This window comes from Dryas octopetala, chromosome 3 (assembly GCF_963921425.1).
Source record: "Dryas octopetala chromosome 3, drDryOcto1.1, whole genome shotgun sequence".
Lineage (NCBI taxonomy): Eukaryota > Viridiplantae > Streptophyta > Magnoliopsida > Rosales > Rosaceae > Dryas > Dryas octopetala.
In genome coordinates, this window is record NC_141368.1 from 16900113 (window position 1) to 16923416 (window position 23304).

Consider the following 23304-nt stretch of genomic DNA (forward strand, 5'->3'; position numbering starts at 1 on the left):
TTTTTAGGGTATAGGATATGAGTTCACTTCATACCTTCTTAGAGTATAGAATGAAGTTTTTGGAAGCTGCATGTTAGGTTTTAACCTTGAAATTTTGGGCGTCCAAAATCTGTTAAAACTTAATATAAAGTTGACAAACTAAGGCTTGAGAAATAAGTAAAAATGCACTGCCGAACACTCGAAAATGATCGCCAAGCGCTCAACGCCTAATATGTGTGAAAAAAATAGAAACTAATGGATCAATATTATATAACATGAAATAGTTACAATATTATTAGAATTTAGTAAGAATTTTAAAAGCTATTAGGATTTAGTTTGTAAATTGTAAAATTAAAGGATCTACATGAAAGTCTCTCAATGATTTATTGGCATGCATGATAGTTTGTGCCAATTTTGTTAAATTGTCATTAAAATTCTACCACTTGTGTCTCACGTGATGTGTCATATAGGCCAATCCAATTTCAATTTTATGTAAGAAGTGATAAATTATATTGGAAAAGATAAATTTACTAATGATATAAACTAGTCGAGTTTTGATGTCAATTTGACAAAATGAGTGAGATTGAAAAATATATTAAACTACAAGTTATAATTAATAATTTTTAACCCCAAAATGTATTTTGTTTTATTAAACATAAAATGTAATATTAAAACATCACCCCAGTCACCGTAGATACCATTTGTGAAATTTAAACTTAAAAAACAAGTGAGGGTACAAAGAGCAAATTGAGAGTAAGAAAGGGCAAGTGCGGTATCAATAGAAATCCTTACTTTTTTATGGTAAAAAAAAAATCCTTACTTATTCTTATTTATTTATTTTTTATTTTTGCCTTTCTTACTCTCCTAATAAGTAATAACTTTGATTATTGATTTATTGCCTTTCTCGTCTCCGGTCTCCTCCTCTACCATTTTACGAAATTCCGAATCTGTCCCTACCACGAACTAAGGCCATTAGCATAGCAAACCCTCTCTTCGACGTTTTTAAGTTGCAGACTCTATCCATCTCTTCACTCCACACCTCTCTCTCTCGGATTTCTCGATCGTACGGCCTCCAATCTCCGCGCCCATGACTCTGATGACTCCTCCGCCTTTAGATGTAATCACTAAACCCTACATCTCTCATTCGTTTCAAATGGCGATCCCAAGATGGTTCGCTTAGGTGGTGTATGAATGTTCCCCTAGGGTTTCAATTAGCAGATCGGAGCTCTCATATTGACCTCGTTTTTTGCAGCAACAGCAACAGCAGGAGGACGATGAGATGCTGGTCCCACACTCTGACTTCCCCGAAGGTCCTCAGCCCATGGAAAGTAATCATTTTTATTTTTATTTTTATTTTGTGGTTTACAACAATTCTTCATTTCTTTTTGTTTCCGGAGAAAATTCAGAAACTTGAAAATGAACTGAAATTTCTATAAGGGTCTATTTTGCTTAACTCTAGACAGAACAGAAGTTGTTGCTGGGCACAGTTCAGTGTTTCTTTTCCCATTTTAATTTTTAATTATTTTATCCGTCATAATTATTGGAATGCTGATAATTACGGATTAATTTGGTGACTGTTGATTTATGAATCCTTTTGCTGCTTGGCTTTAAAGAAAACTAAGGAAAGTGAATTAGTTTTTTCTTTCTTTTCTTTTTGCTTACAACAATGTGGAATATTCTATCAAGGTTCTATTTTGCTTGACTCTAGACAGAACAGAAGTAGTTGTTGGGCACGGTTCAGTGTTTCTTTCTCATTTTTAATTTTGAACTATTTTTATTAGTGATAATGATTGGAATGCTGGTAGATGGGGATTAATGTGGTGGCTGTTGATTTGTGAATCCTTTTGCTGCTTGGCTTTCAAGAAAACTAAGGAATGAGAAATAAGATTAATAAAAATTAGGGATAATGTGCTTGTCGCTTATGATTGTAGGAAGTCAAAAATTTGCCTGTGCTAAGACAATTAATTATATGAAACAATTTAAAGTCTTATTACTCAGACGAAAAATGGGGCCATTAGTGATTTCAAGGTTTAGTCATAAAAAAATTATGACAGGTTTTATATTGGTTTTTATTTTTTCTATAAATTACTTATATGAAAAGTGGGCCATTAGTGACTTGGGTTCTTCCCTTTGGCAATTTTAATCATTTTTAATATAAAAGTAAAAAAAATAAAAAGGCTTAACTCGGAAAACTTACCATATTTGTTTTTTATTGAGCTCGGTTATGTGGTTTCCTGGTTTTTTTAATACAAAAGTTGAGAGAGAACATCTAACTTTCTTTTCTTTTTTTTGCTGCTCGGCAGTCAAACAAAAATTGTTAATGTTTTGATTTTTGGTGGCTTTATAATACAAAAGTTGAGATAAAACATCTAACATTTGTTTTTTTGGCTGCTCTTGACATTCAAAAAAAATTATTAATGTTTTGATTTTTGGTTTAACTTTTTTTGGCAGCACAAGCAGAACCTGCCAGTACAGTGGATGCTCAGTCAGTGGATGATCCATTGTCAGCGAGATTTACATGGACAATTGAGAACTTTGCAAGGCTTAGTACCAAGAAGTTATATTCTGATATTTTCCTTGTTGGAGGCTACAAATGGTATTTAGATCTCTTTTCATTGGCTAAATTTTAATCCTTACACATATGGATATAGGTACTTGATTTATTATGACTGATCATCATGATGTCCTTTCAAATGTGCTTTTTCAGGCGGATACTAATTTTCCCAAAAGGGAACAACGTGGATCATCTATCAATGTATCTGGATGTTGCAGATTCAGGAAATTTGCCTTATGGGTGGAGTAGATATGCCCAGTTTAGCTTGTCTGTTGTCAATCAAGTTCATAGTAAATACTCAGTTAGGAAAGGTACTTGTACTTCTCTGCCACTGGTATTCCTATTAGAAATAATCTTTGTAGTAGGTTTATAAGATTGGACAGTAATGCATCTTGTCCTTTAGCAAACATCATATACTTCCATTTACCTAATGGCTGGAAGTGCCATGAATAAGGGGATACAACTTTGGTGCATATTATGTGGTTAGATTCTGGACATCCCTTTGGGCATCGATATCTTCTGAGTTTAGGGATTATTCCTTGCATTTTTAATTAATGAAAGTATGTTATCTTTAGAGAAAAAGTAGGAAATTAGGGAAGCGATTTTTACTTATATAAAAAAGAGGCAAAATATATAGGTATGCTCAGTTAACATGTGAAGAATACTTTCCTTGTCTTTACTGATCAGACTTAAATAAGCCAAAAAAAAAATAAAAATCTGAAATGGTATTTTCTTTTACTTCTGGTTGAAGCCAATGCCTCACTGAAATGGTATTAGTGTTTCTGTAAATGTGAAATTTTTGAGGATAGAGAACTTGACTCTGAAACTTTGATGAACAGTAAACATATATGTTTAAGAGAGAAAGAAAAGAAAAAAGAGAACAATGTTAAAGTTATTATAATATTGTAGTTTGGGACCAAGATTTGTCCTGAAGTTACTATGATTTGTCCGTCTCAAGATGTGTGATTGTGTATTTGAAAATATTTAAAACTGTGCGAACATTTTATGCCATGTTCACTATGATATGCAACTTTTCTCTTTGTTGATTATTTGCCTTTTTGACACTTGTCAGTGCAACATATTCATCCAATCACGTTAACTCCTAGCCAGAGAAAGACCAATATTTTTATGAAGAAGGAAATGAGTTATACGTTTCTTTGTTTGTCATGGAAGTTGCTATAATATCATGCCATCTTTTAACTATTTTATTACTCAGAATCTTAGGTTACTTGTAACAAAATAGGCTCTTCTCCTAGTGTTACGGGTTTGTTAGGTGATTTAGAATTATCCCTAATTTTATTTTTAATGAGATGTATCTTTATATATTGTTCAATAAGAACCATTTTTTAGCACTGTCCATATGCATTGGGATTATGGTGGCGATTGTTTGAACCTGCTGGTATAAGCTCGGTTGTTCCACAAACACTTCCAGTGATTGTGTTTTTGGTTGGGGGTTGGGGGGGGGGGGGGGGGGTGGGAAGGCAAAGGTGCTGTGGTATAACTCATTTCCATGACAACTGCATAACAACTGTGTAACATCCATAAAAAAGAAACGTATAACTTTAACCTGATCATGCAACTGCGTAAACATGTGTGAATGTGATGATCGCTTTTAGTAATAGATTGATGTCAAACATGTTACGAAGATGCAGTTATGGGGCATTTGCGTAAATATATAGGTCCATTAAGAGTGGTGGTATTGCTGTATTGGGCTACTGGTACCTTACTTTTAGTTTCTTTGCAACCAAAATGAGTGTGCTTGAAATTCTATATAGAAGGAAATGCAGCACCAAAGCTAAAATGATGGTCCTGATGGGACTTGTCCTTCATTGGTTTGGTACTAAAAAATAAAGGACAGGGTTACTGCAATATAAAGTATATTGACATAATCAGTATCTGAAAATTTCAGGTTACATCTGGATGGGTGGAGGAAGGGTTGTTTTTTTAGAGGTGGTAGACTTGTCTTGATTCAGTCATTTTTAAGTAGCATTCCTATTTACTTAATATCTATCTCTAGACTTCCAGCTAGGGTGGCCTGATCCCTTGATAAACTGATCAGAGATTTTTTATGGGAAGGGAGTGCTGAGGGGAAAAAGACCATCTAGTTAATTGGACTCTATTTCACTAGTGCAAAATCCTAAACTAAAGGGGGGATTAGCTATTGGAACTTACTGAGGAACAAGGCTTTTGGATAAATGATTGTGGAGATTTCCTCTTGAGCAGGATTCATTTTGGTGTTCTGTTATTTGAAGAAGTTTGGTTTGCTTTCCAATGGGTGGGATGCTAGGATCATGGTACATATTGTAGTCCTTGGAAATTTATAGGGATATCATTCTTTCATCCAGGGGTTTACGTTGATGGTGGGCAATAGTGCTAAAATCAGATTTTGGGAAGGTTTTTGCTTAGGAGAGTTTTATTTGGAATCCATGTTCCCTCATCTCTACTAGGTGTCCACAAATCATTTTGCTACAATTTCTTCTGTAGCTTCTTCACTCCACTTTTATTGGGACTTGGCTTTTAGGCGCAACTTAAATGAGCGGGAAGTGGTAGAATTTTCCAATCTTCTATCCCGTATCTGTGATGTCTCTTTAAATACTTTCAATAATGATAGAAGTGTTTGGAATCTTGCTACTTCAGGGAAATTGTCTTGTATTTCTTTTTTTCATTTCCTAATGGATTATCCTGATCTGTCTTCCTTTGAGCCTTATAGGATGATGTGGAAGCTGGGTATCCCCACTAATATTCAGGTTTTTGATTGGATGGGGGCCCATGGGTAAAATTAACACCTGTGATCTTCTCCAAAAAGAGAAGGCCTTTTACATTTTTATTGTCTCATTAGTGTTATTTGTACTGTAATAATGCTGAGAGTGTTGATCACATATTTCTACATTGTTTGTTTACTTCTCTTTTGTGGGGGAAGTTGTTTCAATTGTTTTGTATCATGAGTGCGCTGCCTAGTGATTGCTACTCCTTGATGGAGGATCCTGTGGGGGTCAGATCAAACCAAGCGAGAACTTTGTGGCGTTGCACAGTTTTGGCAATGTGGTGGAATGTGTGGTTGTGTTGCAAGAGCAAAGGCTTTCCAAGTGGGCCAGCTAGACACTTGGCTTGGGTTCTAATAATTAGGGTTTTAGTTGTTTGTTTATCTTTTATTTGGCTTGTTTGGTTTTTGTGTTTTATTTAATTTGATAGACAATAGTTTTGCTCGTAGTCTTTGTTAGCGCATGTACAGCTGTAGTTAACTTGTTTGTATTAGGAAAGTTTGTTAGTAGTTAATTTGATTTCCTGTAATTAATAGGAAATTATTAATCCTTTCTTGTATATTTTGTACAGTATAAAATCCTCCTAAGGTGAAAAATAAAATTGACTCTGAATTTTACCCAATATCGTTTACAGTCTTTTTGAATAGTCATGTGACAGTCATGTTAGCTTTTGAGTATTTTGAGGGCTATGATTAAATAGTTATTCAAGCAATCAAGGGATAGGATGCTAGGGCTGTTGTAAATACTCTATTAAGAGGTTTTGTATGTATTTTTTTGCAGTATTGTTCAGAAATTTCAGATTATAGAGTTTTTCTTGGGTCTCTTTGCCCTAGAACTCATCTATTGACGTTCCAACTTTGGTCCTATTGCTTTGTTACTCTTTCTTTCTGTTGTTTGTTGCTGGAAATTCCTATTCTAGTGTGGTTTCATACTGCTACAGTGACCTGGCAGCCGCCTAATGCCACTGCCCTGCACCAGGTTGGGAAGAATTAGAAGGATCTTTGAAGATAAGAGGAATGGGGTGGGCTTCCTGTGGAGGAGAAGCAAATTTATGGCTTCCTTATGATTGTCTTTGACAAAACATTTTAGGAGCATTCCAATTAGTTTCATATGTTTAGTTTCCCGAGGGGGGGTTTTCTGTTTTGAGTTTTGGGGTTCATTTGCTTGCTATTCTGGTTCTTGTTGGCTTTTGTTGTCTGCCATTTTTTTTTTCTTCTGGTGACTTGTTTTTTTGTGGATTATGGGTAGTTCTTAACTTTGTGGATTTCTGCTCCACTTTGATTGTGCTTCCTTTCTATGTTTTATTAATTAGATCTCTATGTTTCCTATAAAAAAATTCATGTATATTTGTTTATACTTCTTTGTTGCGTTTGCAGAAACACAACACCAGTTCAGTGCACGTGAGAGTGACTGGGGTTTCACTTCGTTCATGCCTCTTGGTGAACTATATGACCCTGGTAGAGGTTATATTGTGAACGATACATGCATAGTTGAAGCTGATGTTGCTGTTCGTAGGGTTATTGATTACTGGTCACATGACTCTAAAAAGGAAACTGGTTATGTTGGACTAAAAAACCAAGGAGCTACTTGTTATATGAACTCTCTCCTTCAGACATTGTACCATATTCCTTACTTTAGAAAGGTTAGCATGATTGCTATGCATAATTTTTTTATTTATTAAACTTATGTACAAGGAAGCTCCATATCTCAAATTGTTATTTTAGGCTGTGTACCATATGCCAACAACGGAGAATGATAATCCATCTGGAAGCATCCCTCTGGCTTTGCAAAGCTTATTCTACAAGCTTCAGTACAATGATACTAGTGTGGCGACAAAAGAGCTTACGAAGTCTTTTGGATGGGATGCATATGATTCATTCATGCAGCATGACGTCCAAGAACTTAATAGGGTTCTTTCTGAAAAGCTTGAAGATAAAATGAAAGTATGGGGTTCTTACTATATCAGTCCTCATACTTTGCACTTAATTCTTTTACATTTCTTGTCGAGGTTACTTTAATTGAAATTTGTTTACTGGCACAGGGAACTGTTGTGGAGGGTACAATACAGAAGTTATTTGAAGGGCACCAGATGAACTACATTGAATGCATCAATGTGGACTATAAATCAACAAGAAAAGAATCATATTATGGTAAATGATTGAGGTTGAAGTAGTTTACTATATAATCAAACATAAATATTGTGGGTCTGACGGAACATTCTATATGTGCGTTTCTAGATCTTCAGCTTGATGTCAAAGGCTGTCGGGATGTTTATGCTTCATTTGACAAGTATGTGGAAGTGGAACGTCTTGAGGGTGATAATAAGTATCATGCTGAACAATATGGCTTGCAGGTAGATGGCATTGAAATAGGGACTCATTTTCCTGTTGATTTGTTTTTGGTGGAAGAATGTTAGCCAAATATAGTGATTTACTAGTGTCATTTCCATCTTCTTCTTTAGTCAACCTGCCCTTTTCTTTTCTTATGCTTGTTTTTGGGGGGTTTATCCTAACTGTAGTCGTTATTTGTCTGTGCTAACTGCACTAGTGTTTGCCTTGTATGGCTATTGTTTGAATGCCTGAAGATGGTTTTTAATAACATTTTACAATTGTTTGACCTTTTAGGATGCTAAGAAAGGTGTCCTGTTCATTGATTTTCCACCTGTCCTTCAACTTCAGCTAAAACGGTTTGAGTATGATTTCATGCGGGATACCATGGTAAAGGTAAGTAGCTGATAGATTAATCTACCCTCACCAAATATTTTAATCAATTTTGTGTGACTAGAAGTTAGGGCATGCATGAAAAAGGATACAGATATATGTATATAAATATATATACATACTTTAATGTTTGTTGTTATGTTGGATGTGTGTAATTATGTGCATATATAGTCATCATTACATTAAGATGAATATGAACTCAAGGCATAGGGATCTTATCATAGAAATGGTTACACCAACAAAATCATACTTGATTTCTGAACCAACCAACTGAATACACTAAGTATGGGTTTGCTTCATTTTCTTTGACTCCTCTTCCCTCTCCTCCAAAAGAAGTGCACCATGCTACAAAAATTTTCCTTATTGAAGGTTTATAAAAACTGAAGAATATAGAAGATTTGGTTAAAATAATTAGAACTCGAAATTCTTACTGAAGTTACTTTGCTTTTAATATAACTAATGTGCATCTGAAATCACTCATGTAAAGCAATATCAATTTTCTTTCATTTTCCGTCTGTTTTTTTAAAAGTTTTGACTGTCAAACTTGTCCAATTTTTTTTCTTTATTTTTGATTTGATTATCTTTGCATATGAAGAACAACTCATTAGATCTGTTTCTGATATAGTAATTGCTTGGGTATTATTATTTTTTTTGTTCAAATACTTGTATCATTTGCCTTAAACATAATTACCTGGAATCACCTGTTCCGCTTATCCTCAACAGATCAATGACCGCTATGAGTTCCCCTTGCAACTTGATCTTGATAGGGAGAATGGGAAATATCTATCGCCTGATGCTGATAAGAGCGTTCGCAACCTCTACACTCTTCATAGGTATTTTTAGTAGTTTAAGTTTCTTGGTCTTCGATACGACATACCCTTTGTTGGTGAAATGTTTTGTTTATATGGTAAAAATTATGTCTAGTTTCTTTGATGGACTGATAGAGTTGCTTCATTTCCATGTTCTCTATTGGAGATAGAGGCTGGACGTACTGCAATGCAATTCTATGTAGCTATAAAATATCGAAAGTGAACCTGACTTATGTATGAAAATAACACACCTGTCTTGACTATCCCATTTACATTGCTATTTTTTTAAATGGGAAACCAAATTTTTTTTAACAGTAAATGAGTTCAAACAGAATCCAGACAACGTTAGAGAGGACAAGATTTCCTCTGGGAACCGAACTTAACAGTTACCCAACAAAGTACATAAAATGCAATCTGCATAAATAACAAAGAATGGTAACTCCCAAACCCTGCAGAAACCAAAACCTACAAGGAAGACCAATAGTGGACCTTATCCAAATAACCCAAATTACAGCTAACATCAGGCAACCCCATCTTGCAAAGGATACACCAATGTGGAGAAAAACATAAATACGGTGGTGTGAGCAGGCTAGAAAGTATTAAATTTGCTGGTACCTTTATCTTAACTTTCAAGCTTGCAAAATAAATGCGGAAGATTCCTTAATCTGTTTGAATTCCTGAAGCAAAATTCCAGGTCTCACACCCCCTCTCCCCTAAGGTTGTTAAACCCTTCTATTCCTTTTTAGCCAGTAAGATATTGTGCATCACATGAAATGATCAGTCTAGTGAATATTAATTTTGCTTTAGACACTCTGCAATTTATACGTGGGTTTGGTCCCTGTTGAATAAATGACTTTTATATATGGCCATACAAAAGAGGAAGCAACTGGTAGTCACTTGGAAGAGAATCTTAGTCAATCTATGGTACAGTATTCTGGTAGGATGAATCCAAACCATTACAGTTACATTGTTTATTTGGAGGGTTTTTTGATGTTAGGCAAAAGACTGAAAAAGGTATTATGTTAAATACAATTGGATGACTTACTTTTCTGGAGAATTATAATGAAAATTAAAAATTCAAGTTCTGGTTTAAAATTTTGATATAAGATCTGATATAGGGGACCCATTGGATGAAGGGTTGTCGTCCTTTATGTATTGTTGAAAGTTAATCTGGATTGTACTAGAATAGAATGTGTGTGGCATACATATTGTAAGCTTCTTGTATGTAAGTGTGGTGGTTCCCCCAAATCTATGATGGTATATGCTCCTTGTTTAACCATACATATGCATTTTGTTTCTGCCAAATCAAATGCACTAGCATGTTCCTCATTTTCATGGTTAATTTTATCTTCATCAATATTAGCTGGAGTTGGTTATACTATGGACAGTTTTAGTGATTTCTACTGTAACAATTCCTCTTTCTTAAAGATTTGACTCTGTGGGCCCACATTCAATACATGCACACATACATAGCTATTGTGGATGTGTGCATGGAGATCACTAATGTCCATTGTTATTTGTTTACAGTGTTTTGGTGCACAGTGGGGGGGTGCACGGTGGGCACTACTATGCTTATATCAGGCCAACCCTCTCTGATCAGTGGTATGCATACCATTCTTTCTTGCTGTAATAAAAAATTTGATTTGCTTGCATTTGTGTCACTTATCTGGTAAATATTCTTTGAAACTCCTGAGTGAAAAGTTATCAATGCTTCTTGACTTTAGTTTATATTTGTAGCCATGTCTATCTTCTTTTTCTTCTTGGTCGTTTTCTTTCCTGGTTAACTGTTTAGAATTGTCTTTTCTGATTTTTATTTAGTAATTTTTCTTTTTCCTTTTACAACGCTTGTAAACGAAATAATGTAGTTTTACAAGTTATTACCTGAAATAAATTTCCCAGTGTAATGTAATATCTTCCACAACAAGCAAGCTCAGCCTTTCTGAAGGGCAGCAATAGAAATTTGTGTTTTTGAGATCACGTTTCTAAATATAGGCCCGTATACATTATAGTTGGAGACAAAAGGTTAGTAAAAGTATGTTTCTCAAATTTGTGTTTTTGAGATCATGTTAATAAAAGTATGTTTCTTATCGAAAAAAAAATAATAATAATATAGGCTCTTGTTCAATTTAGTTGGAGAGAAGGTTAAAGTTAACTGGATCAATGAGTGGGATAATAAATGAAGTTGTTTTACAGAATAACAAGGGTAGAAAGGTGAAAACATTGATGAATGGGTTGGAGGATGAGGAAGGCAATTTAATTGAGAGTGAGGAATGTACATTATGTAAACATCGACGCATTCATTGGAATGTACATTATTAAAAAAAAGAAGAAGCCATTTTTGTTTTTGTTTATTTTTTAGGAATCCCTTGTAAGCACTTAGGTGTGTTGTGCAATTTTGCAACTGGAGGGCTTAAAGCTCATGCATGTTAGGAAAGTGCTAAAGTAGTTTGATTTTTACCATTGAGAACTACTACCGGATGATTGCATATCCTGACTTGTCCATTCTGTCCTCAAATTTTAACATCCTCTGCAATTTGTTGCTTTCAGGTTTAAATTTGATGATGAACGAGTAACAAAAGAAGATATGAAGAGAGCTTTAGAGGAGCAGTATGGTGGTGAAGAAGAGGTAAAATCTTTTTGATTATTGTTCATGTTTTTCTATCTCTAATTTGTCTTTACTGATTTTCTTTGTTTCACTGTTTCCATCCAACAGTTACCACAGGCAAATCCTGGGTTCAACAATGCTCCATTTAAATTTACAAAATATTCAAATGCATATATGCTTGTTTATATACGTGAAATTGACAAGGAGAAAATAATTTGTAATGTGGATGAGAAAGACATTGCAGAACATCTTAGGGTAAGAGAATTGTTAATATTTCTCTTGACTTGAAATTTCATTTTTTTTTTCCTACAAAGTCATGCTGTGCTGCTGTGTCATTTGAACACCAAATTCCAGATAAGGTTGAAAAAAGAACAAGAAGAAAAGGAGCAAAAGAGGAAGGAAAAAGCTGAAGCGCACCTTTATACTATCATAAAGGTTACAATTTTTACAATCTTCTATCCCCCTCTTTTTTTGTTCCCTGGTACATTTTGTTTGAGATATGTAAGATTTGATTTGTGGAAAATTATTTAATTAGGATGCCTTTTATGGGGTTTCTAGGTTGCGCGTAATGAGGACCTACTAGAACAGATAGGAAAGAATATCTATTTTGATCTTGTGGATCATGACAAAGTTCATAGTTTTCGTATTCAGAAGCAGATGCCCTTTAACCTCTTTAAGGTACTGTCTTCACTCTCTTTAACCTTCTTGTATTGAACGTTTTGAACAGTCTTCCGGTGGAGGTGTTTACAGTTTTCTCCATATGTGGCTTGACTTATTTCCATTAATTTCTTATTAGTTGGCATCATAATTATCCATGGGTAAATTAAATTCAGATTTGTATAATGACTATTAGGTATCATTCAACAAATCTGAAATTACAAATTGTATGTCATGCAAAAATAATCTTTCATCTTTCATCATGTGATTGGATATTGCATGATATTTCTAGACCAACTGCAAACATTTTGAAAATATAGTTGAGTACTTTTATCCATACGTGTCTTTACTTGCTTTCGCTAATTTCACATAAGTTGGCATCATAGTTATCCATGGGTAAGTAAAATACAGATTAGTATGGTGACTGTTAGGTTTCATTCGACAACTCCAAAATTGTACAAATTGTATCTTTCATCTTACATCATGTGATTGGATGTCTTTGAATTGAATCATTGTTCTAGATCATTTAAAATTTTTAATCTATAGGTACTTTCATCAATTAGATCGTCCCAAAATTTCTTAAATTTTCAGCATTGAAATCATAAAATTTCTCAAGTTGAAAGGCTTTTTGTTGCAAAGGTATGAACAAAGGTTATTGTAAAACTGGATATTCATCAAACATGACAATAGGATTTTCCAGATGAACTTAATAAAGTGAATGAACTTAGATGCACTTACTTAATGGTGAAACTATAGTTTTTACCTAATATTATAGTTGGATCCAAATGATTAGTAGCATTCTAATTGAAGTCCACCTTCAGGAAGAGGTTGCCAAAGAGTTTGGTATACCAGTTCAATTTCAACGTTTCTGGCTGTGGGCAAAGCGTCAAAACCATACATACCGGCCAAATCGACCATTGACACCTCTTGAGGAAGCACAATCTGTAAGTTCCTTTAGCATGCTACCTTATTTTGTCGTTGATTCTATTGTTATATGTTCTATGAGTATATGTCATGGTTCTTACATTATGGCCCCGTTTGTTTGACCGGAATGTTAAAATGGGAATAGGAATTGTATTCATTTCCTGACTAATCCCGGAATGAAATGATTTTGAGATTTATATTTCTGCATTTGGAACACGACTGGAATCAAGGTCCAGAAATGATTTGTCATTCTCATTCTAGTGTTTGGTAAATCCTAGAATGGAATAAAAAATACAATTATTTTCCAATAATATCCTTTTACCATTTAAGAATTATAGATATTCAATATTCACTAAAAAATTAATATTCAACTTTTAATAATAGTATTAAATCTATTATTCAACTTTATGGTTGGACACGATTTTCAAGAACTTTTTTATTAGAAAGTTGTAGAACTGAAGTGATATATACAATTTCAGATTCAGACCATTTCAAAAGTAATATATACATAAAATGAAAAAATATAATACCCAACCATATATACAGTGTAATCAGTTGCTTCCAATGGCCATGGCGGGGAGGTTGAGTGGCCCTTCTCGTGGCAGTCGAAAAGCGGCCTCTTTGGTTTACAAAATTGCATATTTATGGAGGTTGAAACCATTGTTACTACAAAAGACTAATTCAGCTAGTGAGTCATCCTTTTGAACAAAACTATATATACTGTGTATTGAGAAAGCTGTTGAGAGGGGACCAGATAAAAAAAAAAATGGAGATGAGCAAGCCTATTTTACACTTTGCTCTATGACTACTCCAACATCTACGATGGAACAAGTTGTATCACACGAGTCTTTATGAAGAATTAGGTTTGATAGTTTTTTTTAAGGGATAATATATGTAATTTTTCATACCAGTTGTTTGAAAGAATTGAAATACCACCTCCTAGTCCAGATTTCTATTCTGTCTCTTTGATGGAATTTGACTCCAGTCAAACTCCTTACTTTAATTTCCTTTCCAGACATGAGATGCAACCAAACAACTTATAATGATGGAATGGGAATCCATTTCCCATTCCGACTTTCAATTCCTTGCAAACAAACCTGGCCTATGGGTAATTCTATTCCGTGGTTCACGAGTAATAATAATTTTTTGTTAAGTTTATTTAATTATTAATCAATTTACGGCTGAAAGTTTCTAGGGAGAATGTGATTTTGAGGTTGTCCTACCTGTGATCTGGATGTTGGATGGAACTCTAAGTGCCGGTTTGGTGTAGCTATAACAAGTAGGGTTTTTTTTTCCTTGAAAAAGTACTTGTGTCAGACGGTTAGTAAAGCTTTTTTGGGAAGTTCTGATACCAATTTTCTATTAGGTTACAAAAGGGCATAGATGAAATTAGTTAAAGTTGTAGGCTAATAATATTGGCAATGTAAAACTTCATTGTACATGATAACTGCTTTCAACATAAGCTGTTTTTGATAACCATACATGAAGGGGAAATTTGGGCGGATTTAGCAACTGCGCTGGAAAATAATAGGAAGGCACAAAAGTAACAAATAAAAAATTAACCTCATTATTATAAACCAAGTTATTGAATAATTCAAATAAATCCCTAAATTCTAAACTACCCGTTATCCAATAAAAACCTACAAAATGCAGAGACTTGCGAGGGTCCGGAAGGTCCTAATAATAAATGTTTTCTGGAGAAGATATAGATTGGAGCTTCTCCAGATCTGTTTTTAGATTCTTCGAGAACCGAAAATAAACAAAAAAATTTCAAGTGCAGCCAAACTGAAAAAGACGGAAGCATTTTTTCACTGAACAAGCTCCTTTGTAGTATATGAGAAGCTATGCCAAACAGGAACTCAGAAAAGTTTGTAATTGAGTAGCTGATTATGGTATGCTGTTCTATGTATTGCAGGTTGGACAGTTGAGGGAAGTTTCCAATAAGTCAAATAATGCAGAGCTGAAGTTGTTTCTAGAAATAGAACTTGGGCCGGTAATTTTGTCTCTAAATCTTCTATCATCTTTTCCCATCTAAATTGTTGTGTGATTCATAGAAACTTTTGTCTTGTTGTTTCAATGGCGTGGGTCCACTGATTGTTCCATTACTGCTATGCAGGATTTGCGGCCTCTTTCTCTTCCCGAGAAGACTAAAGAAGATATTCTTCTTTTTTTCAAACTTTATGACCCTTTGAAAGAAGAGCTCCGGTATGTTTGCATTCTTTCTTCCCTTCAAGTTGGAGTTAATATGATTACTTAGGATTTCTTCTATGACATCAGGTATGTTGGGAGGCTGTTTGTGAAGGAAAGTGGCACGCCTATCGAATTATTGACGAAACTAAATGAAATGGCTGGTTTCAGTCCTGATGAACAGATTGAACTTTTTGAGGCAAGTCATGGGCATTCTGCGCACAAAATTTAGGGATCTTTCTTTCTCCTCTATATTGTTAGATTGAAAGTTTCTGTGCTCTTATGTTGCGGGTGTCTGTGTTAGGAAGTGTTTAGCTTTATTGTACAAGATAGATTTTGATTGATGTAGTGGACAGATGTCCACAGATTGCATAGTTTTTCTTGGTTAATAAAATTTTGTTCTCCAAAAAAAAAGCCATGTGGATTCTTTCATTTGTGTTATAGTATTATAGCTTGTCACCTGCTTAACCTACTTAACCTTGACATGCATGCATACAAACACATGCCTACGAGAGTCCATGGTGCATCATTTTTTTTAAAGAAAAGAAGGAAATTAAAAAAAGCTTTTAAATATTTTTTTATTTTTCAGGAAATAAAGTTTGAGCCTAATATCATGTGTGAACACATTGATGAGAAGGCAACTTTCCGTTCTAGTCAGGTATGAATTTCAAAGACTAATTTCGACTGTTTTGATTTGTAAATTTGTGCTCTGCCCTCTCTCTCTCCTCTTTCTTTTAAGTTGGGTTGGGGGCTACTGGATTAGGTTAATTTCATACTAAAGTCTTTAACAAGTATGATATGTTCCCTACGATCTTATTCCATTCTGCATTTTGTTTTGTTTTCCAGCTTGAAGATGGGGACATCATTTGCTTTCAGAAATCTTCTCAGGCTCAAAGTAGCGAACAATTCCGTTACCCAGATGTTCCTTCATTCCTGGATTATGTTCGTAACCGTCAGGTACTTTCTCTTTTAAGGGTTGAATCTCCCCAAAAATTTATTCCATGTTGGAGTATCAATATTTTAGCTTCCGTGTCATGTGGATTAGCCGTCTTTCAGTCTCTGATGCAGAATATGAAAATGCAGCTAAAAGGAAAACTTAGAAAATTAGAGATCTTTGAGAGCCAATCAAATTGGTGACAATTTAGTACTTCTCTAATTAACATTTCTTGTTGCAAGATTAGAGAAACTGTTAAACCTGTTACTGAGAAATGAGTGGCAAGAGAATGGGGATGTTGGGATTCCCTCCGTAAGTGGAGGATGATATTGTAGCATGTAACATGTAAAAGCGTTGTACTTGGTGGAGGGGTTGGTAGTGGGTAGGGAACAATTTGCGAATGACATGGTTTTCTTTCTGCCAGTGGGTCTGCATAATTTTGGAAACCTTTGGACCCAGTGGTGGATAAAGTGGAAAAAAGATCGGAAGAGTGGGAGAGAAATCATTGTTGTCAATAGGAGGTGGAGTGAAAAAGAGATTGGAAAATGTTAAGGCACTATTTGTGGGTAAGGGTGGAGGAAGGAAGAAAAGGAACATTTAGTGAGATGGGAGGTAGTAATGAGAGTTGAGGAGGAGGGTGGTCTAGGCATTACTTGGTAAGTGTTTGTGAAAATTTCTGATTGAGAGGGATTCCTTGTTGTGTGCTGTCATTGGAAGCAAATACGGAATACATGACCATGAGTGGGATGCCAAAACAGTGGTTAGCAGCTCAAGCCGCTGTCCTTGAGAAGGCATTCAGAGAACTGTTGGCATTTGTTATGCTCTTTATTGGTGCATGTATAATGTCTTCCTTTTTTTTTCAGTTTCGTTTTTGTTTATTATTATTGTGTTGTAAATCTACAGGTTGTTCGCTTTCGTTCTTTGGACAAACCGAAGGAAGATGAATTCTGTCTTGAGTTGTAAGTTTGGCATATAAGAAAAAAGTTTTTTTTTTTTTTTTTTTTCAAAAAAAAAAAAATGTTGGATTTCTTCTGGAAGGGGTGAATCAGTTTAGTTACCTTGATATTCATTGAAATTTTTTCCTATATCTTTTAGGTCAAAGTTTCACACTTACGATGATGTTGTCGAAAGAGTTGCTCAGCATCTTGGCTTGGATGATCCAACCAAAATTAGGCTCACATCTCATAATTGTTACTCACAGCAACCTAAACCACAACCAATCAAGTTTCGAGGAGTAGAACATTTGTCTGACATGCTGGTGCACTACAATCAGGTTTCTTATCACCAGATTCTTAGCTCTGTTTAAGAAGCTTCAACCCACTCTTCCCCCCCCCCCCCCCCGCGCCCTCCTTGACTATGTTGTGGCAGCTGAAAGATACATTTTTTCTCTTATTAGACTACAGATGTGCTCTATTATGAAGTATTGGATATCCCTCTCCCAGAGCTGCAAGGCCTAAAAACATTAAAAGTTGCTTTTCATCATGCTACCAAGGATGAAGTAAGTGCCATAAACAATCAAACCATTAATTATTTTTGTATGTCGAGAAAGTTTCCTCGTACAGAAGCATTTTTTATTTTCTCAGGTTGTGGTTCATACTATTAGATTACCAAAGCAGAGTACTGTAGGGGATGTGATTGATGACCTTAAGAAAAAGGTAATTTTTTGCAACTTCTGACCTTAATACGAAGAAGAGATGTACATAATTGATATAAGACCTTTTTCTTTTCCAATGAAATAATTGTCTTTGTTGAGATTTCGTCATTTTCCCTTTTAAGTTTATATATCTGTCATACAGTTTGTATACCTGTCATACAGTTTGTATAATAATCTCAGAGGTATTTGCAGAGAATTTTAAATATATGATTTAGGAAAAAGACTTATGTGCCCCCCTTTCCCCAAACTGGAACAGGTGGAGTTGTCTGATCCCAATGCCGAACTCAGATTGCTTGAAGTTTTCTATCACAAGATCTACAAGGTATTGCATAATGTTCATATAAATGCTTCTTATGAAGGGAGTTATTTTTGACTGCCCTTAAATTCCGTAGAAAATAAATTGGGAGTTATTTTATGAATTCGAGCCTTTTCTTAGCAATGTATTTTTGTCTCCCTCAAGATAGATCAGATAAATCAAACAATACTCAGCAAGTAAACAGAAGCATGCTTCAAACAAAACAAACTAGCTACAATACGTAATACTTAAACATATACCTATAGATATCTTATATGCATGAGGATGCAGTGTGTACTTTGACTTAAAACTTATTTTGAGAACCATATTTTTCTAGAAAAACCAAGAGACATTATTGGCTTAGTAGACCTTAACTTGTCATACTTATCATAACTTATAAGAGCCATAGGTCAACCGTTGGCGACAACCACATAAGTGGGACAACACAAGTGAGGTACTTAGAAGCCATACGATATAGTTACCCCTACCCGAAGCTTGGAGCCATACTCCTACTGTGATCATCGGCAGGTACTCTCACATGAAACAATTTCCTCCACATGAATCTGGAAACACTTATATAACTTAGATGCTCAAATAATGTGTACCTAGCATATAATAGTCTGAAGGTTTCCTAGATAACAATAACTTTCTTACAATTCATGGATAAGTTCTCATGTCCATGTGAGATGTTTTATGCATGTTCATGCTTGAACACCATACATATGTTGATATCAAAGAAGGATAATAGTAGAAAATATAAATTTATCACGATTCGAGAGCAGGTCTGGGCGATACTTACCTCATAGCGAACACAACGAACACAATGAGAATTTTAACACCATACATATGTTGATATCAAAGAAGGATAATAGTAGAAAATATAAATTTATCACGATTCGAGAGCAGGTCTGGGCGATACTTACCTCATAGCGAACACAACGAACACAATGAGAATTTTAAGCATAGGCTATATAAACAAGTTCTTATCCTACCAGAATTCAAGAGCATACAGTAGCATACATACACTTTAAATTCTATAATATACCTAAGTCCTAACTTAATAAATTTACACCAGATACAATTAATCATATGTGCCTTATTATGGTATATATATATAAGAGGTCATATTCACTCCCTTATCATGGTATAAATATCAGGTCATACTCCATTAATGTATTGGGAACATAGTCCCATACCAAACCTCAAATTTCCCAGACAGGTTTCCAGCAGTGGGGTTAACTTATTTGAAAATTACAGTTAAAAGTATAAATCAAATTGAACCCAAAAGACAAGCAATCAAACTAGAGACATTAAATTTAATTCAATAAAAATATAGGGCCTTTTTGAGTCCAATTAACAACTTAAAACTCGTCCTTAATTATCCTTGATAATTTGTCCATTAGTATAATACTTGCAATTTCGAAGATACTTTCTTTCCTGTTTTATTTTTGGCTTATTTATGCAAAAAAATTAGTGCACTTACTGTTTGTGTATTAGGGAGTGCATTTGTGTTTTCTCTGCCTGTATTAGGCAGAAGCCAGAGTTACTCATTGCTTCTTGCATGTTGTGATCTGGCCCTTGGTGTAGCTTCAGCTTTGTATTGTTGTTTCATCTATCTGAAACCTAATATAATTATGTCTTTTGTTTTTGTAATTGTGCAATTGTATCTCTGCAGATTTTCCCACTAAACGAAAAGATTGAGAATATAAATGATCAGTACTGGACATTGCGTGCAGAAGAGGTTAGTCTGAACAAAATCGTGTTCATGATAATTGTCATGTCTGAATCCTTTATTATTATTATTTTTATATAATTAATAAAAATCCATGTCTTTTACAACTTTGCTGTGAAAATTTTACTGTTTGTTGCCCAGATTCCTGAAGAGGAGAAAAACATTGGTCCTCATGATCGTCTAATTCATGTTTATCATTTTTTGAAGGACACAGCTCAGAACCAGGTTGGAAGATATACTTATTGCTTCATTTTATTTTTTCTCTCCTTTTTTATTTATTCCTTTCTTTCACTTATGTTACTTTCTCATGCCTCTTGTGCTACAACATTACACGAAGGCATAAGATAAATGGGTGAGTGCATGCATATATAGTGAGCAAGGCTTATTATTAATATCATCAGCATCATCATTATCATTGTATCGTCATTATCATTTTTTTTAATATTGATTTTTTGATTTAGCAGGTTCAGAATTTTGGAGAACCATTTTTCCTGGTAATTCGTGAGGATGAGACATTAGCGGAAGTTAGAGTGCGCATACAGAAAAAGTTAGAAGTCCCAGATGAGGAGTTTTCAAAGGTATTCTCTTCATTGCAGAGGTCATCATACTGAGGCTGATGCAGTTCCATTGTTTGCTTTTAAGTGTTGTCTATCTTAATTATTCCCTATTGTTTTTTTGGTTTGGCTCAGTGGAAATTTGCATTTTTGTCTATGGGCCGTCCCGAGTACTTGCAGGACAATGATGTTGTGGCCAGTCGATTTCAGGTGTGTTTCTCTCTCTCTCTCTCTCTCTCTCTCTCTCTCTCTCACTCTCACTTTCTCTTGCCCGCACGCTCATGCACATATCGAGCCACCCACACCCTCAGGGGTTTAAGTTATATTTGGATGTTAAGTTCCATTCTTGAATATCATTTTTCAGAGAAGGGATGTTTATGGAGCATGGGAACAGTATCTTGGGTTGGAACACACTGATCATGCTCCTAAAAGGTCTTATTTAGCCAGTCAGGTATTTCATCTGCACTTAACTATATTAGCTGCCCATACATATTTTGTTGAGAATCCTGGAGGTAAGCCATTATACATTTTGGCTGTAGCTAACAAGGGTTTATGTTTTGGTATATTCTCTAAATTGAGGCCCAATCCAAGATTGTTAATTATAAAATGTATTGGTTGTGCACTATGTAAGCTATTAGGCATATGGGTGTATGAGCTACATAAAACATGGTTTTATGTTTTTGTATATCCCTGAATTATAAAATATTGGACTAAAAAAACAATATTGGACCTATGGAAATATTGGACTAAAAAAAAGAACCTATGGAAATAGATTTTGTATGTTGAGGTGTCAATGGAGTGAAGCATTTGCATTGTGGTCATATGTAAGAAATCTGTAGCAACTGGTCTCATTATTGTCAGAGATGATCTTATGGTTGCTGCCTTTGTTCTATCTGTGATATCAGGCAGTAATATTTCCGTTTCCAGAAGAATAATGATTAATGAGCTAATTTTGTGACGTTAAATTCTTGGTTAGGTATTGAAGTTTAAGACATTTAAAAAATGATGCCTGTAATTACTGATGCCTTTCTTTTGTAAAGACCCTTGAGGAAAAATGTCCAAAAGGAAAGGCATGGAACAAAATTTTCAAAATTTTTATGTGAGTCAAAATGAGTTGTTGGGATAGCTAAGTTGGGTGGTTTTTTGGTCTTCTTTTTGGGCATATGTTTTCAGTTGCTTTTAGTCTTAATCCCATCAGTTTTGTTGGATTGGAAGGCATCTGTTAAGTGTTTGTAAGGTTGAGTATGGTTATTGCTCTGTTTTGCTTGTACTATAAGGGTGGACTCCTTGTACACTGTTTATATATTCGGATTTTGTGTAATAAAAGCTTCTTTCTTAAATTACACAACATTAGTAATCTCATTGGGCTGTAGAACCACCAACCTCTATTTTTCAATAGTGTTTCTGCTACGGTTGCCATCATGACCACTACAACCACTGCCACCTTCACATTGCCCTGCTGGCCCTATATGCCAGCCTATCCACTGGGCTTTTGAGTAGTTAGCCAAATTGAAGAATGAAAATGACAATATTCTTAGTGAGCATTTTAAAACAAATTTATAAATTGCTATTGTGAAAAAAATTTGTCTGTCCTGCTGTGACTCTATTTATTATGCAGAATCGTCACACATTCGAGAAGCCAGTGAAAATCTACAACTAGAAAGAATCAGATGATTTTGCCAGCTCATTTCACATATTCGACCTCCTATGCACTTGCAGAGTCCTGTGAAGAGTTCGAGAAGCACAAATGAAGCTTCCATTCAGTTTGCAATAGTTTTTGGTCTTACTGGATATAAAATTCTTTAGTGGAGGGACGTGGCAAATTTTAGCTTTAACTTCTGTATCCTCGATGCTTCAGACTTTTCTCCCTGTCAGGCAACCCGTCTTTGAGATGTGAGCTAGGTGGCATCTCATCTTTAAACCATGTAATTGCGTATATAAGATTTTGGGGTGAGCAATGTATAGAGGGTATAGGTGCAGGTTTAAATGCAGTTTCTTTGTCCAGTTCAGTTATGTTGATCCTTTTACATGCATGTGGATGGAAGCTGTGTATAATATCAGATCTTTGGCTTCCAGGTGTTCTATTTATTTATTTTTTGTTTGTTTTGGAGCGCATGGGAGGCTGTTGTGGGCGTTGAAATGGCTTTCAGAGTTTTGCTAATAAGAAATTAGTTAGCTGCAGTTGCATTCGGCCCAACGACTTTACTAGATTTTCCTGTTTTGGTGTTTACGATTCTGTGTAGCCCTAGTTCAATTTGCTAAATGGATTTTATTGTCTTTTTTGTTGGCTGTATAGATTAGCTTTATTGTTCAAGAAAAAAAACAAAAGTGTGTCCAATGTACCTTTTGCTATGCCCGTAATAAAGAAAAAAAGTTAATTATACTGATGCCCCTCAACCTCAAATGCTCATGGTGAAACAAATGTCTCACCAGAAAAGGAAAAATGAGACATTTGAGGTTGAGGGGCATCAGTATAATTAACTCTTTTCTTTATTACGGGCACATAGTTAATGTCTCATTTTTGCACCCAAAGTATATAATCGGCCACTTTGGTCTCTAAACTTTGAATCATATGTTAAATAATGCCAAATCATAGTCTTTTAATTTTCTTTTCTTAGTTGTTGTCTTGTGCAAATTAGATAAGGTCAGGTCATGTCACTGTGCAAGTAACATCACCTCATTAACATTTCCACCGCGTCCTAACATTATATCACTCTGGTTGGATATTATTCGATATTGGTAAATGGACACTAACAATTGTTGTGTAGTAGTGGGCTCCTAGATGGCTGGTCACCATGGTATGATACTATTATTAACTGGTCAAGGCTCACATGTATATTTCTTATCCTTTACTTTTGAGAAATTTTATTCAATATACTATTTTAGTACTCCATAAACTATTTTGACCCTCAGCCCAAAATATAACTTTTATAACCCT

The 23304-nt window shown here is 34.9% G+C and overlaps 1 protein-coding gene across 1 annotated transcript; it reads left to right on the top strand.

The window, feature by feature from the left end:
• The first annotated feature begins 940 nt into the window (after positions 1-940).
• LOC147291423 (ubiquitin C-terminal hydrolase 13-like) lies at positions 941-22646 on the top strand. Its single transcript, XM_086234692.1, has 32 exons — positions 941-1096; positions 1232-1307; positions 2431-2575; positions 2687-2844; positions 6672-6937; positions 7020-7238; positions 7337-7445; positions 7533-7648; positions 7920-8018; positions 8739-8848; positions 10352-10426; positions 11372-11450; positions 11538-11684; positions 11784-11864; positions 11988-12107; positions 12908-13030; positions 14926-15003; positions 15127-15215; positions 15288-15396; positions 15787-15855; positions 16044-16154; positions 17035-17090; positions 17227-17404; positions 17528-17629; positions 17715-17786; positions 18042-18107; positions 19756-19821; positions 19954-20037; positions 20277-20390; positions 20502-20576; positions 20731-20817; positions 21985-22646. Exons 1-32 carry the CDS (start codon positions 1067-1069, stop codon positions 22024-22026), a joined length of 3351 nt encoding a protein of 1116 aa, XP_086090818.1. The 5' UTR covers positions 941-1066; the 3' UTR covers positions 22027-22646.
• The last annotated feature ends 658 nt before the right edge of the window (positions 22647-23304 follow it).